The sequence below is a fragment of the Mchenga conophoros genome, linkage group LG11 (genome assembly GCF_057382185.1).
Source record: "Mchenga conophoros isolate Kocher_MC1m ecotype Shallow Benthic linkage group LG11, M_conophoros_male_GT1.1, whole genome shotgun sequence".
Lineage (NCBI taxonomy): Eukaryota > Metazoa > Chordata > Actinopteri > Cichliformes > Cichlidae > Mchenga > Mchenga conophoros.
In genome coordinates this window covers 14,257,642-14,273,299 of record NC_140536.1, presented here as the reverse complement: position 1 = coordinate 14,273,299, position 15,658 = coordinate 14,257,642, and the positions used below count along the sequence as shown (strand labels likewise).

At 42.5% G+C, this 15,658-nt stretch overlaps 1 protein-coding gene across 9 annotated transcripts in view; it reads right to left on the bottom strand.

The window, feature by feature from the left end:
• The window catches only part of LOC146563764 (CUB and sushi domain-containing protein 3-like), a 249,356-nt gene that overhangs the window by 84,417 nt on the left and 149,281 nt on the right, over positions 1-15,658 (bottom strand). For all 9 annotated transcript variants that reach the window (XR_014894357.1, XM_085291050.1, XM_085291053.1 and 6 more), the window contains 3 exons: positions 11,079-11,192; positions 10,508-10,603; positions 9,918-10,121 (listed from right to left, as the gene is read on the bottom strand). Coding sequence is in view for 8 of the 9 variants with exons in the window: in XM_085291050.1 (XP_085147176.1) it covers positions 9,918-10,121; positions 10,508-10,603; positions 11,079-11,192 (414 nt within the window). In the remaining variant the exon portion in view is untranslated. The remainder of the gene's footprint in view (positions 1-9,917; positions 10,122-10,507; positions 10,604-11,078; positions 11,193-15,658) is intronic.

Genomic DNA, 15,658 nt, shown 5'->3' with positions numbered 1-15,658 from the left:
GGACAAGGGTTTACCCCCATGCAGGTCAATGATAATCACTATTTTTGATATCCATCAGCCGATGGCAGATACAATGAAAGTGACAAGAGGAGATATGGAAAACAAGGGGAAAAAAACAAGTTCAAAGTTATCAGCATTTTACAGGTGATATCTACCATCTGAAAGACACTTGGAGAACGGTGCCAAAGTGACTGCTTTGTTGCTTTTTATACTGAGTGACACATTAGAGACAATGAATTCTGTACTGCATCTCTCAGCAGTCACAGAGCGGAGTCATCACACTTACTGTATATACTCGCTACCACAGGTATAGCTTCTTCTGCTAAAGCACATCATGTGCAGACTACTTGGTATGGAAATCAGTCATCTCCTATACATGCACGAAAGTAGGATACGAGTTTGTGCAATTGTTTTGTCTAAAAATGAAAAAAATAAAGGTCAATGCCCATAACATCCATAGCAACACCGTGAGAATGTCATATCCTGTTGGCACCACTCAAAAGCTCCTTGAAGGTTTGAAGAGCTGTGCGATAACTAAGCAGAGATTGTTTCATGCTGCCTATACTGCACAGAAAAGAATTTCTTCTCAACATCTTTGTTATTACCAACCCTTCAGTGATGAGCCAAACACCTGAGAGAAATTGAAACCAGTTTATGAACAAAGTACAGTCAGCTTTGCTGTGTTCCGGTGGGTTGTTTTTCTTCTTCTTCGTTATTCATCAAGAAGAAGAGCATCGCCTTGAGAACAAGCCTAATTTCACAACTCATTTCGGTCCTGTGAGAAAATGCAACTGGTCAAGCGAGATTGGAAAATATGACTGCAATAAAGGACTGAAAGCTTTAGACTTAGCGTAGGTAGACAAAGGTTGGGACCATATATTATATTACACTATAAAACTGCACAGTTTGATATGCAGGAAAGTGACAGGAGCTTATAATTGGAAATGTTTTAATCACGTAATGTCTGTGACATAATAGCTTAACATATTCTTTTTTTTTTTTTTTTTTTTTTTTTTTTTTTTTTTATTTAAATGACATCAGAAACAGCAGTATGCGACATTACGTGATGGCAGAGCTTCAGTTCATCCTTTGTCATTTTTTTTTTTTTTTAATAAATAGGACAGGGGGAATGAATGAGAGAGAGAGGGGGAGAGAAAGAAAGAAAACCCAAGGGGAGAAGAGACGGTGAGAAGGGGGGGGAAGAGAGACAAAAAAAAAAAAACTCCTGGGTCACCTGTATGGAGAAAAAAACAAACAAACAAACAAACAGAGGAGACAGCAAACAACAAAGAGCAACATAATAATAGAGAAAACAAAGCACCATCACAATAAACTAGCTAGTCATAGATATCAGTATTTACTAAGTAATAAACGATATTGTGCAGCACGCAAGATAGACAGCGCACAGTGTGCTTTGAGGCAGCAGCCAAGAAAGCTTTAGTCCGCGTCTGTGAATACCCATGTGTGCATACCTGTGTGGATCAGCATGCTTGCATTCCAAAGGTTTCTCCATGTAATGATCTGCTAGGGAGTGTGGGGGGGCCACAGCCCCGTCCTCCAGGGTGTGAAGCGGGTATGGAGGAGATCAAAACTCCAGACATCCAGAGGCCCCCAGAACACAAGAGACCATGGAAGACCAACAGAGGGGCAGCCGCGCCACTGTCCCAGTAAGAGCTGAGGAGAGTCCCAGACGAGGGCTCACTCAGCAGCCGCGGAGCAGAAGCCAGGGGGGGTTGCAGTGACGCGCCCGTGAGCTCCGCCGGCCCCCAGCTGCGCCTGAGTGACCGAGCCCTAGGCCGAGAGGCCGGGGGCACCCCACCTCCAAAGGGGCCCGAGCGAGCCCCAGGCCCCGACAAGCGGCCGCCAAGGAGTGAGCCGGTGTGTACCCGGACGCCCACCCCCAGACACAAAGAACCACCAACACACCGACACCTGAGGGAGTCCGCCACCGGCAGGGGAAGTGGTGGTGGGTGGAGATAGGCCTCCAAACCTTGGAGGGCCTGAGGTGTCCCCAGAGAGGTGGCGTCTGATACCCAACCTGACATATAGACACAGACATACAGGCACACACAGACACAAACATCCATTCCCACCCTCATGCTCTCATATGCACTTACTCCACACTCAACCAACGTGGAGACAGACATAAAGAGACGCTGTACACACAATCTCACTCCCCAAGCGTACTCTACAAACCGGGTCTAGGTACCCTTGCCCCTGGAGGGGGGAATTGCACCCAGACCCAGGTGGTGTTACCCTTTTCCCTGCGGTGGGGAGAGGCAGACCACCCCGACTCCGCAGCAGCAGGGAGGCCCCACACCCCAGACCGCAGTCGGACGGCCAACTCCTCCTACTAGCCCTCCCGCTCCAGCAGGCCGCAGAGAATGGGGGTGGGAGAAGACTCCAAACCTCCCTCCACCCGCTCATTGTAGTGTTGATGCATATGTGTTCTAAGGTGCAATTAAAACTCAGGAGGGCATGGAGCTACCTGCCAAGGAGCAGCAGGTAAGCGCATAGTCCCTCCTGCTAGCCCTCAATGACTAAGTGTATTTAAAATTGAGAGGTGGGCAACGACGTCAGGGGTGAGGTATACACCCTGATGGTGATTTGGACTCCGTGATTGTGCCCACCCCCAAGATCCTATATGTATGTGTAATGAGAGTGTGAATAATGTGAATGTCTAAGTTGTGGGATAAAATTGAGGCAGAGGCAGCCAGAAGGGGACAGGGGGGGGGGGGGGGGGGGTAGCCTCCTCTGCACCCTGGTGACATACCTCTACTCCAAGGCCCTGCATGTGTGGGTGGTTGTGGAGGAGCGGGAAGAGGGAGGCAGCTGGAGATGGGGAGGGAAGGAAGGGAGGGGCAGGTAACCCCTCCCTGGGGCCAGCTCCCCCGCTGACCCCAGTAGGCACTCCCACCCTCCGCGACCCGCCAGGGAAGGGGGGCCCAGGCCCATCAGACCGGGGCCCAGTGCAGTAGCGCCCCCCGGCTCCACAGAGCCCTGGACAGTCCACCCAACCTCACCACAGAGAAAACTGCACCCACCCCACCAACCACACATCTTCCAGACTACATAAGACGGTAAACGCCCAGGCTGAGATCTTCCTCCACCTCTCCTGTATCTCCCCCTCCTGCAGAGAGTTCCTGAGAGAAGAAAGCTCCTGCCAGATGTGACCATCCCCCCCACCAGTTGAAGAGCCCCCCAGGCGGCTCGATGCACCGGCGGCACCCTGCTCCAGGGCCGGGCCCCCATGCACCCACCCGCCCACAACCCCGGCAACACACCAACCAGGACCCGAGGCCCGGCCCGGGCCCCCGCCCAGAGACGGAGCACCCCCAGAACCTCACGCCCATCCCGGACCCACCCAGGGGCAGCCAGGTTGCCAGGTCAGTAACCCACGTCCGTCAGCACAGACCCTCCCCTAGCCCCGCTGCACGCAGCCGCGAGGAAACAGTCACCTGAGAGCCAACAGAGCCCTCAACCGGACGTGACCGCTACCCCGGGTTGAGCCCCCCAAGGAAGATGCCTCCGGGGAACCCCCCGACGCCCTAAGCCTGTCCCTACCCCCTCACCAATCACAACAGTGAAGGCGGGACCAAACTATGACCCCCCACCCCCACTAGGTGATGGAGCTGATAAAAGGGGCCCAGAGCAATTGATCTGATGTGGTGGCAGAGGCTGTGTCAAGACTAATGTAATCTAATAGATAATTTCTATATTGGTTAGAATTAAGATTATTTTTATTTTTCCAGTTCATGAGGACTGTTTTCTTGGCTATGCATAGGGCAGTGAAGATCATATGGGCTATATTCTTTTCTGAAGTGACATTATCTAAGCTGCCCAACAAACACACTAAGGGGGAGGTTGGAATGTTACATTTCAGACATTTTGATAAGTCTTCACATATCTCGCGCCAAAACTTTTGCACTGGTGGACAGAACCAAAGAGCGTGGATGTAATTGTCTGGTGTATTGCCTTGACAGTGTGAGCAGTTGTTGGAAGATGTAAAGCCCATCTTGAACATCCGATGACCTGTATAGTGCACTCTATGAAGTATTTTGTATTGTATTAATTGCAGACTGGGATTTTTAATTAATTTAAAAGTTTTTAAGCAAATCTGAGACCAGAAGTTTTGGTCTAGGTTTACTGATAAATCTGCTTCCCACTTTGCAGTAGGAAGGGATATTGATTCATCTAATTTAGAAAGTGTTCTGTATATTTTAGATAATAATTTGGGGGATTTAAGAGTAAGAAAATGTGCCGCACTTAGTGGTGTTTGTAATTCAACTTGACTGAGGTTAAATTTCTTTTTTACTATGGATTTAATTTGTTGATATTCTAAAAACCTTGTCTTGTTGATCCCATATTGTTCAACTAGTCTGTCAAATGGAATAAATTCTGTTCCCTCTAATATATGTTCTAAGTATTTAATTCCTTTACAACTCCATTCTGGGAAATTAATCATATTATTGTTTTGTAATATGTCAGGGTTATTCCAGATAGGTGTACGTTTGCATGGGATTAATGAAGACGCCGTTATTTTTAGAAACTCCCACCATGCTGTTAGAGAAAAGCTGATGTTGATACTTTTAAAGCATTCATGTCTTTTGATGTTTGAGCTAATAAATGGCAGGTCTGAAATCTCTAGATCCTTGCATAGTGCCTGTTCAACATCTAGCCAGGGCTCAACTAAGAAGGTATGTTTTAACCATTCTGAGATGAACTGAAGCCTGTTGGCTAAGAAGTATTGGTGAAAATTAGGCAGATCTAATCCTCCTCTATCCTTGGTTCTTTGTAGCGTTTTTAAGCTAATACGCGGGGGTTTATCTTTCCAAAGGAATTTGGAAATATATGAATCCAGAGATCTGAACCAATCTTGTGATGGTTTGTTAGGGATCATCAAAAATAAGTTATTTATTTTTGGCAAGATCATCATTTTTATAGTGGCGACCCTTCCCATGAGTGATATGGGTAAAGATTTCCATCTAGTCAGATCGCCTTCTACTTTCTTTAGAAGTGGGATATTCTTAAATGGTTCTTGCACTTTTACAAATTACACATTCATTTCATTAAATGTTGCATACATTTCACAGTTGAAACAACCTTTTGTCAAGTTTCAGAATTCTCTATTTTTCATCCATCTTGATGTGACACGTTAATGCTGCATACAATAGTCACACTGAGTGATATCTCTGCATGCTAAATATATTAGTCAAGCTGCAAAGCTGCTAATCCATATAATTTGTTATGGTCCTGGGTCGGTCCTGGGGCTTTTACCCAGTGATTTTGTTTTTTTTTGGGGGCTTTTTAGTTTTCCTTATGTAAATCTTTGATTCTTGGTTTTCATTGGGTTTATATTCATGTATCTTTTTTTTCCTTGCTGTCTTCTTGCTCCCTAGTTCTATATATTATTCTCTTGTGTTCTGCCTTTTTGTGCCAAGTCCCAGTGTTTGGCTACTTCCTGTTTTATTTTGGTAACACATGGCTACTGTGGTTGGTATTTATATACTTGCCCTGTCTGGTTTTCTGAGATTAGTTTCAGCTGTGTTCCCCTCCCGTTTCCTCTTTCTTCATTACTTTGTGCTTTCATTGTCCCTGTCTCCCCTGGCCCTTTGTCAAATCGTCCTACCAGCCGTCCTGTCCCTATTGTTTTCCCCTGTGCTTTCTTGTGCCTTGTGGATTTTGTTTACCATTTCTGGACTGCCTGTTACTTGTTCTTTTCATGGAATAAATGCTCAATTTGACAGTCAACCTTCATCTACCACACTACTATCCTCAGTCTTTCACCACACCTCCCATAGCTAAATCTGATAGAAAGGACTGGAGAAAATATTTGTTCTCCGATTCTCACAGATGTGTTTTTGGCCAAAAGAGTAAAAGTTATAAATTAATAAAAAAGACAAAAGCGTTAAAGTAATAGAAACACACCATTAGATAAACTGGCAGTAATTTCTGATTTCATTGTGGAAAGTTAAGTAAACTTTTAAATGTAGCGAAACCTCAAGAGCAGCTCATTTTGCTCCAGAGATGCACTCTGGCCTGGCTTTGCTTCACACTTCCAGACTGAGTCACTTTAATTGGTCTTGGGAGGCTATTGCAAAACAAGAATCCACTGTTTAAAAACAAACTCTGCACGACACTGTTTACTTGTTGACACCTTCGAAAAAGCCAACAGTGAATTCCATAGCGTGGGCATACCGAGCATGAATCATGGCAATCTGTGAGCTTATGCAATATGAGGATTTTCTACAGTCAGAAGTGATTAAGTATGTGTTTGAGACTAAGCTGCAATTCTGTCACTCGTGCAGGAAACAAGCCAGTGGACAAATATGCTCATCTGTTTAACTTCATTATCATTTCTACTTCAACCTGTAATAGGCAGTCGGTCATTTGCACAATCTAATGGGGACATAGGAGTCTACACACAGCTGAAAAAGATCTGACATAAGGGTTAGGGTTAGCATCTTTTTTGAAGCTCTGTCTACTGCTGCAAGTTAAACTTGCAGCGCGATAAACAAAAACATCTATTTATTCAAGTCAACTACTCAACATAAAAATTCAACAAAGTCTGCCCCAACATTATGCATCCATTCAGGCGGGGCTAATTAAATCACAACAGGACGTTGTAGAGACTCACCAGCAAAACCCTCATTCAGCAGCTTTGTACGTGTAAAATCAAAAGAAATATAACAGCCGCACGATGAGCGAGGTCAATCACATCTGGACGAGGAAATTAAAATATATCATCTGAAACATGGACACCTTTCTAGAGAGCGGTGTCTGATGCCGTCATATCACATAAAGAGGGCTTGAGTAATTGAGCATAGTGCGGGGTTTTTTTAGGCTTCCGTGAAACTATATCCATTATTCTGGACGAGTACACTGCCGCTGGGGGAGATGCTGCAGCCAGATTCAATCTCCAGATAAAAATCACTATATTTAAAATGGAACTGCGCGTGCCACTGCTATTCCCTTACCACTTGGCACTGGACTTGGATGAACCCTGGCTGGAAATCTCTCGCACTTACCGGCTGGTACTATTTACTGGCTGGCACAAGGCCTGACTTCAATAGATTTTACCTCATTTCATCTTTAGTCCTTGATCTCCCCAAGACAGATATGTGGGTGTCTTTGTGAGACTGACTGCATGTCCTTTTGCACGTTTTCAGGTATGGGTAGCAGTGTTTGCTGACAGCATACCTAAATCATCCTGTACACAAATATGGACTATGCATATTCATGCAGGTATATTTACATGTAAAATGGTTTTGTGCATGCTAGCCAAACATCCATGTAGGGAGAAATGTCTGTCCCTTCAGCAGATGGTTCGCATCCACCTTACATAGGCCGCCAAGAGCTGTTGTAATAATAGGGCTGTTGGCTCATGGCTAGTTAATTATATTTTCTGGTTTTCAAAAATGTATGAATTTCTCTGTCCCTGTTTGTCACTGGTTTTGAACTTTAAATCTTTTATATGAAACAAGAGTTGCTGTCTTTTAAAACAACCTTATAAACTAGATATTATTGTTACGCTACAACACTACAACTCAACACTAGCTCTTCACAGAAGGTGCAGCGACAGTGGGTCCTCTCCACATTGACACAGACTCTTTAAGTCATTCGTAACTGTGTGTGTGTAAGTTTGGTAGCGAGTAGTAGAAGGCTATAGAGTGGGTTTACTAGAGCTTTTTTCATTGTGACCTTTCCCTGTTGCAATTTAAGAAAACATGAGCTGTCAGAGAGAACCAAAGTGGTACAACTGTGGGTCGGTCAGCTAAACAGTGACTAGAAATTCTTTATAAGGTGTAGAAAATGAGGGTGAGCCGCAGATTCAGGCGACTATTCACCGCAGATCTGTCACTGCAAATTACCACTTTCACATTGTCACATCATTTTGATACTGCAATTTGAAACATATAACATATTAGGGCTGCCACTAGGGATGGGTATCGAAACCCGGTTCTTGTTGAGAATTTTTGCAAACGTTTCCCTTATCGATTCCAGTCGCCCCGAATGACGTCACCACGTTGCGGAGTGTCATTTACCATAGCAGGAAACACGGCATCTAAGCGGCTCAAACGCTCAAAAGATTGGTTATACTTTACGAGAATGGATGACAACAGGGCAACTTGCAATACTTGCAAAGTAGATATTTCATTTAAGGGAGGAAACACTACGAACATGCAAAAGCATTTGCTCACAAAACACACGATAACCTTAAATGAATGTCGTGTTTTTAATTCCGCACCGGAGTCGTGAATCTCAACCCAGCAGCAGCGGTAACGTTTGCACGTCCTCTCCCGTTAATGCGGCAGGTAAATAATCAACTAACAGTGCATATTATGTTAGCACGATCTGCCTTATTACAAAACTGCCATTACTGTGCATTTAGGTGACCATGATGAGAGAGACAGACAGAGTCTGGCTGGCGCTCGCCGGCAGTTGTCGCTGCAGTCTGCCGGTAGCGTCTCCTTTCAGGCCAGGATAGACGAATGTCACCGAGCAGTGACTAAGTTTGTGGTAAAAGGCTTGAACCCATTTGCCACAGCAGATGCCACCGATTTTCGGTAAGTGAATGTGTTTAATTGTAGGCAGGGACATTACTGGATATTCTTGTGTAATTGCTACAGAATAATTTATGTTAAACTTTGTTATTGCTACAGACGAATATTTCTTTTATTATTTTACATTTACAATTTTTTTTCCCGGGGACCCTGTGACACCCCATTGAAGAGCCGTAGGCTGGATCTCTTAAAGATCCCTTAAGATCTCACTGTTGGGTTTTTAAGGCCATGCTACTCCTAAATTTCTATCTTGTTCAAAGAGAAGATGTAAAACAAAGTTCTAAGCTATTCGACCTTAGTGTTCTCCTTTTTTTTTTTAAAAAGAATCGATAAAGAATCGAATCGTTAAACAGAATCGAAAATGGAATCGGAATCGTGAAAATCTTATCAATACCCATCCCTAGCTGCCACAAACGATTATTTTGACAGTATAACTTTAATCTCAGCCAAACCAATTTACTCAGGAACAAATAAAATGGTAAAAAAAACCCCCAAACAATAACATTTTTAAGTTATCTAACGGCAGCTGGGATCCTTGTACATGCAGTGCTGCCATCTTCTGTTTCAGTCTGTTATTACACTCTTAAATCCTGCTACTTATTCCTGCGGCTTTTGTGATCTTACAAAGCTTCAAACGACGCGTCGACTATTAAATCAGTCGTCGACGATTTTGATAGTCGACGTAATCGTGACTGGTCGACTAATCGTGGCAGCCCTATAACATATCCATTATAATGGCATTAACCTTGCAAAGCACTATATTTATATCAAGAGTACATTAATAATGATTCTTGTCAAAAGCTACAACGTATTATATTGTACACATGCCTGGTCCCATCATATGTATTATAAGATAGCATTACAATTTTGGCATCGCGGGACAGAATGATGGTGTTTGAATATTCTGTCCAGATTTATTTGCATATGGAGTGCTAATGTGTTAAAAAATACCTTTTATAGCAGAGCTGTTATACTGAACTACATTATACTGAGGGCATATAGAGATTAAAGTTCTTGAAAGATCTGTTGTTGTTGGATGTATTTACTTTACACTGATATTTATTTTTTCCACTTATCTGGAAAAACACAGGAACCTAAAACCCTTGGGTGAAGCTTGTTCTGTTTGCTGTTGCTTCTCTCTGCTGGTCTAATCTACCAGAGCCTGAGATTAGCTGCTTTGCAATGGGTGATGGACATTAGGAAAACTAATGACAGGAAAAAACCCCAACAAAAAAAACAGACACCAACTGCTTTTATGCACCTGAGCCACTTTTTGGATTGGTGTTTGTGCGTTTGTGTGTGTTTGCATGCATGCAGGACATGTGGCAAGGATTGGAGGATGATGACGCTTACCAACACATGTGGGCACAGTGCCGTTCCACTGGGCCAGGGCATTGGGCACAGCCTCGCACCTGATGGCATTGGAGCCGTGCAGCGTGTAGCCTGGACTGCATTCAAACAGTACTGCCATACCGATGCCAAAGTCATTCCCTATCCGCTTCCCAAAGCGGGGCTCAGGGACTGAGCTACACTGAGTGGCGCTTGTCCGAGGGACAGCTAAGGATAAAGGGGGAGGAAGCGAGCATTAGAGGAAGAAAGACAAAGAGCGTTGGGTGGGTTTGTTAGGCAGAAATACAACAGGGAAAAGGAGACAAGGAAAGACAAAGGAGGTAGAATGCAACAGTAAAGCCCTTGTGAATCTCCTCGCGCGTCATTAGTCACTCTCATCTGCTTTGCCAGGATAGGCTATTTGACTCCACATCATTTTGCTTTGTTCAGACATGCCCAGCCGCATCCAGTGGCACTCTGCTGAACAGCCCTCTGTTTGGTGAGCGCTGGGCTAAAGTACCTTCACCTTCCCCCGAAAGCAAACAAATGCAGTCAATGTAGCAAATAATTCATCGGATGAAACTCTGGAACTATAGCAGAAAATGTAACGTTACCTTGGTAAACAAAATGAAATCCTTTGGCTGTTTCTGTTCCATTTGTGGCAAACTTTAGCATGATCTTGTTTCCTGAACTCAAAGGTAGGGTCTCACCTACACAACAAAGCAAAAAGAAAAACATAATCAAGACATTATCGGTGTGATTTAAATTGAAATCAAAAGGATGTTCTTAAGTGGTACGGCACAACACAAAGGATTCAGTGCTTTTCTTTGTTTCAACATTTTTGACAGTCTAACCAGGTAGAATGTGACAACAATTTACAACAGCTGGTTTGCTTTTGTTATTTTAATTGGGATCTCAGGAGTTTATTCAATTACAATCATAATGTAATTATATAACATCAATATGAGAATATATGAAGGGAAACAATCTTTATCCCCAGCAGCTTGAAGTGGCTCAGATAACAGACATTCAATTTGTTTAGGAAAAATAGTAATTTGATTAGAATTGAGTCGCATGTGATGTACTGCCCGCAATTCTAAATGCTGCACTCGACCTTTCAAGGCCCTAGCCATACTTATGAGCGAAGAGAAACTAGGCTTCAAAGTCAGAGTGTTATGCTATTACCTGAGTGTGATCCATATATGGAAGAGAGAAGGGCTGAATCTGTTGAAGAACCATCATAGATCTCGACCACATCGCTGGTCAAAGTCTGGAATACCACAAACTGACCAAAGAGAACTGCAGGGAAAGAAGCAGCAGAGGACAGAGAACAGAAGACAACATGAAGGTGAATTTGTGCCAATAAAGGTTTAGATCTGTCAACATTCAGCTGATTTACTAGTTTGTACAGTCCCAAAGAGTGTGGCTGCTGCTTTGGCAATACTGCCGCTTGCTTGTAGTGAATAACATGCACATGTCTCTGCCCTGACAGACAAGTAAAACAGCCAAGCTGCATTCAGTATCAGCATTTGTACGACATCTATCGCTGGCCAGTTCAATCTTACTCTGCTGATTTACACAACCCTTCAGCGAGGCTGATTTATCAAGCTATTATTTACCGATATCAGCCACACACAGACACACAAACGCGCGCGCACACACAGATTCCAGATGGGATTTCTGTGTTTTTTTTAGCCCTCACAATTCCAATTAATATAAGTTTTATGTTAAGAACAGTATAACACTACGAGGGCACTTCAGGACTTTATAAGCTGCAGTAAAACATGTGACTTTTGGTGCAATATTCTTTCTGGACAGTAGCTTTTTATAGGTCACATTTTTCTCAGGCAAACTAACATCTGCTCCCTACTATAAACCTTTCCGTGGCATTTTCTGAACAACCAATAATTAGGTATTCCTTTGAACTGTGCATCTTTCTTTGGTGTGCCATGGCATTTAACATGTTCGGAATGACCTTCATACAATAGGGTGTTTTAACACCTAAACTAAAAGCAAAAGGTCCCCTTTTTTCTGCAAAAATACTGCAATTTTGAAGGTTTAAAAACAGCCTTTTTAATAACCAAATAACCAACAAAATGTCTTTGCAAATATCAGCAATGCTATATTTCCTTCCTGTTGCTGGAGGGGTGTGTTGGTGGGGGCAGTGGATTGACAGCAGCTGACAAGGTGAGCTCAGGCACAGGCAGGGGAATGGGAGGAAGCGTAAACAAACTGGCACTGTAGCCTAAAAGCTGTGGGCAGGGAGTATTTTGTTAGCAGTAGTACTGAAGAGTAAGGACACGACAAGCATCCAAAACAAGTGAAATTTGGAGGAAGGTTTACACGCTGTTTAATATGCCACACAAGAGCAGTTAATTTGCTGTCTAGCCCCCAAACTGACATTTGCAGAGCACTTTTCCTCTGTGAATGTTTGTCCGCTCACTCAACAAACCAAGTTGCAAGACAAACGACAGTACCGGTACATCAGTCACTGTGACTGCTTGCAAAAGAACAGTGTTGTAAATATGTAAATGTAAATATGTAAATGTATGTAAATATGCCCTAAATTAATGTGAGGTGACTGCCTGTATGTACACAAATTTCCATATTAAGGCAGATAAGAAATTAAGAGCAATCATTAAAATAAAAGAGAGAAAAACTATTTTCTGTCTCTATTGAATTCGGATTTTTTTTTTCTTAAAAAAGACGGGACATATTACTGTATGACAAGCAATTTCAGCTGAACTTTAAATATGATATGTATTAGCCAATCGCTCCTATTTCAAGTGTTAAACAATCCTGATTTAGCCAAAATGAATAAATAAAGACCACTCAGAAAGTCACCCGAGTCCATGCTGCATCACCATAAGCATAAAGGCACAGGGAAGCGATCTGGCCGAAGTATTTGTAGTATCTGACCTTTAGTTTAATGAAACATCCATTTCTTGATGAAATGTCACATGAGAACATTACAGTTTATCGCAAAATAATTAAATCTTGTCCTTAATAAAAGCAGTGAGGGAGAACTTATGATAATGAACAGAGAATTATTTAAATAATGCTCTGCATAAATATTTCCAATTAAGCATTCCTGATTATATCGATGTGTACACATCCTTGAAAATAATCAGATTTTTTTTACCAAATGAATAGACATGACCAACTGGATCACTACCTCTGCGACAACTCGTGTTTGTGTCTGTGCAGTTGTGCGTGCCAGTGCAAATAAATGTACTCTATGCGCGCGTGTTAGCAATGATGGTTAGGAGGCACCTTGAAGGCTACTTATACTCAACGTGGCTCTTGTTTATCCCTTTCTCTGTTTTCCCACACTCAACCCACCATTCTGGTTACATTTACCGCATTGTTGCAATAAGTTTATTTCTCTGTTTGTCCCGAGTCACCGTGCTAATTATTATATTCACAGTGTTTTCCAAAGAGCAGCAATTATCACAAAATCTGGCAGGAGCAGTTTTCCTTCATCACGCCAGGCAGGTCCATAAACCCTGTCAGTAAGCGGCAACTTACACTGCGCCATTCAAGCTGCACAGATAAGCACTCACACCATGACTCCATCAGTGACTGTGGGCACTGAATCCTTTATGTCTGAAATGCAGGTATCACAATAACAATAGAAAAAAGAAGAAGAACTATGAGTGCCCTCCGTTTCAATAAAAATAAATTCTGCACTGTATTACTGAGATAATTAATGCCTTTTAAAGTGACAGTAATTCACAATAAACTAATTGTTAACATAGAAAATTAATCCGAGACACCATACTATTGTGCTTCAGTGGGTAGAGTCAGAATAAAATAGCATTCCTAATCAAAACAGGTGGATTCAGCAAGAGCTGATCCTAAAGACAAAGTTAAATTCTTTATATGTTTAATAATGATAAGGAACAAATACGGTCTATGCTTGCTTAATATACTAACAGAAAAGCCATTTGAGGAAGCAGATTTACTAGATTTAGTTTTAAAAATTACTATTCATTTAAAACTTTGACTAGGAAAAACTGCAAGCAGTTGTGGTGACTAATAGGACATCTAGAGGGTGAGGGTGTCGTGTACGTTCAATTACAAGGTGACCACCTAGTGGGAGGCAACCTGTTGCCAAATAATGTCCAACTCTGCATGAATGCAATCACTCTCTGACAACTTCGCAAAAGTTCTCAAAAAACTAGTATGTAATTGATAGATAAGCTACTGGCTGGACTCTAAATGTAAATAGTTACATGTGAAATCCTGTATATGTAGACATCAACCAATTTGTGATTTCCCTTTGATTTATCACAGTTAAATTCCTGTATTATTACAAATAGATTGTATGTAATTGCTAACTGGACCCATTCAATCGTAAAATACTAAAATGAAAGGAGACTCACTCTGTCTAATTGCAGTTTTAACACCCTCTTTATGACCCAGTAAGACAACTGGTGAGTGGTTGCAGACCTGGTACCCATCTTCCGAATTCATTACATGGTTAAAAGCATTTCTTTTGTTGTGGTGCTGCCTCCAACCACTGTTTTCCCTAATGTGATTGTACCATGAAAAGCATCTGTTCTAACTGGTACACAAACATACAGATTATCAATAACTGGGCTGCAGAAGAGCAGACTTAATATGGCTAAAATCTATAAATGAAAAGCAAGTGTGGCATGCTTTTTGTCCAGTAACAGTGTTCACCTATGTGTAAGCACACACAGGATCCACCTGAAAAGGTGTCAAATTAAAATAACACAATCAACAGAGGCAATTGCTAAAGGTAGAAAAGGCAGCATATGTTTTTCCTTCTGGCTATGAATTATGCAGAATTTTCCTGTCTTCTTCACTTTGTAGCAGTACCCATCTCCTCTGGCAGGTAGCCAACCACCATGAAACCACTATCCCCACTACAAAGCTAAGAAAGACACAAGGAGTAAAAGACACTTAGCAGGAAACAGAAACAAGGGAATAAGTAACCCCTAAAAGCCACTGGAGGCAACACTGCATCTTATGGCCTAATAGGCAAATGACAATACAGAAAACATGAAACGAACAGCAAGGACATGTTTTTGTAGTCTAACATCTCATTGCTGTAGTAGTTTGTTGAACTTTTGTTTTAATAAGGGTACCCTGCTAGTTATTATTTGTTGCAAAATGTAAAGTGTCAAAAATGAAACGACAGCCAAACAAGCTTCATAAAGCAAAAAATCCCCCAAAAATGGAAACACATGGACACGCATGAAGTGGTGTTCTCACTCAAAGCAGCACAGGCAGACCTGTTTCCTTATCTGTTGAGTCGAGAAAATACCTATGGCTGAAAAAGAGTTTGAATAAGAGATTATTTTACCCTTAGGGACAGCTCACTGCTGCGGTATTAGCATACCAACACCCTGTTAGAGGCTGCACTCCTGTGCTCTGAGCACACACGCACACACACAAAATATAAGCACAATGTCGCTCATTTTTGCCTCTAATCCAAAGCCAGCCATGCATGACTCCAATCTGCTCCTTTGCTGTAATCATGTCCAGATATTAAGTCAATAAATCATCGGAAACTTGTTACCTAATTTGTGCAGGACTATGATGAATCTGTTGTCCTCTGGGCATCGTCATGGTAGTGTAATGCACTGCACTTGGACAATGGGAACAATTTTCATATCTGCATCTTCACCTTGAATTATCTCAACGCAAGTCACTTTAATCCTACACCTCTCAGGGTATTAGATCGTGATATTCGTATATTCCTGTATCTCAAAACCAGTAATGCCTGCCAGGCACTG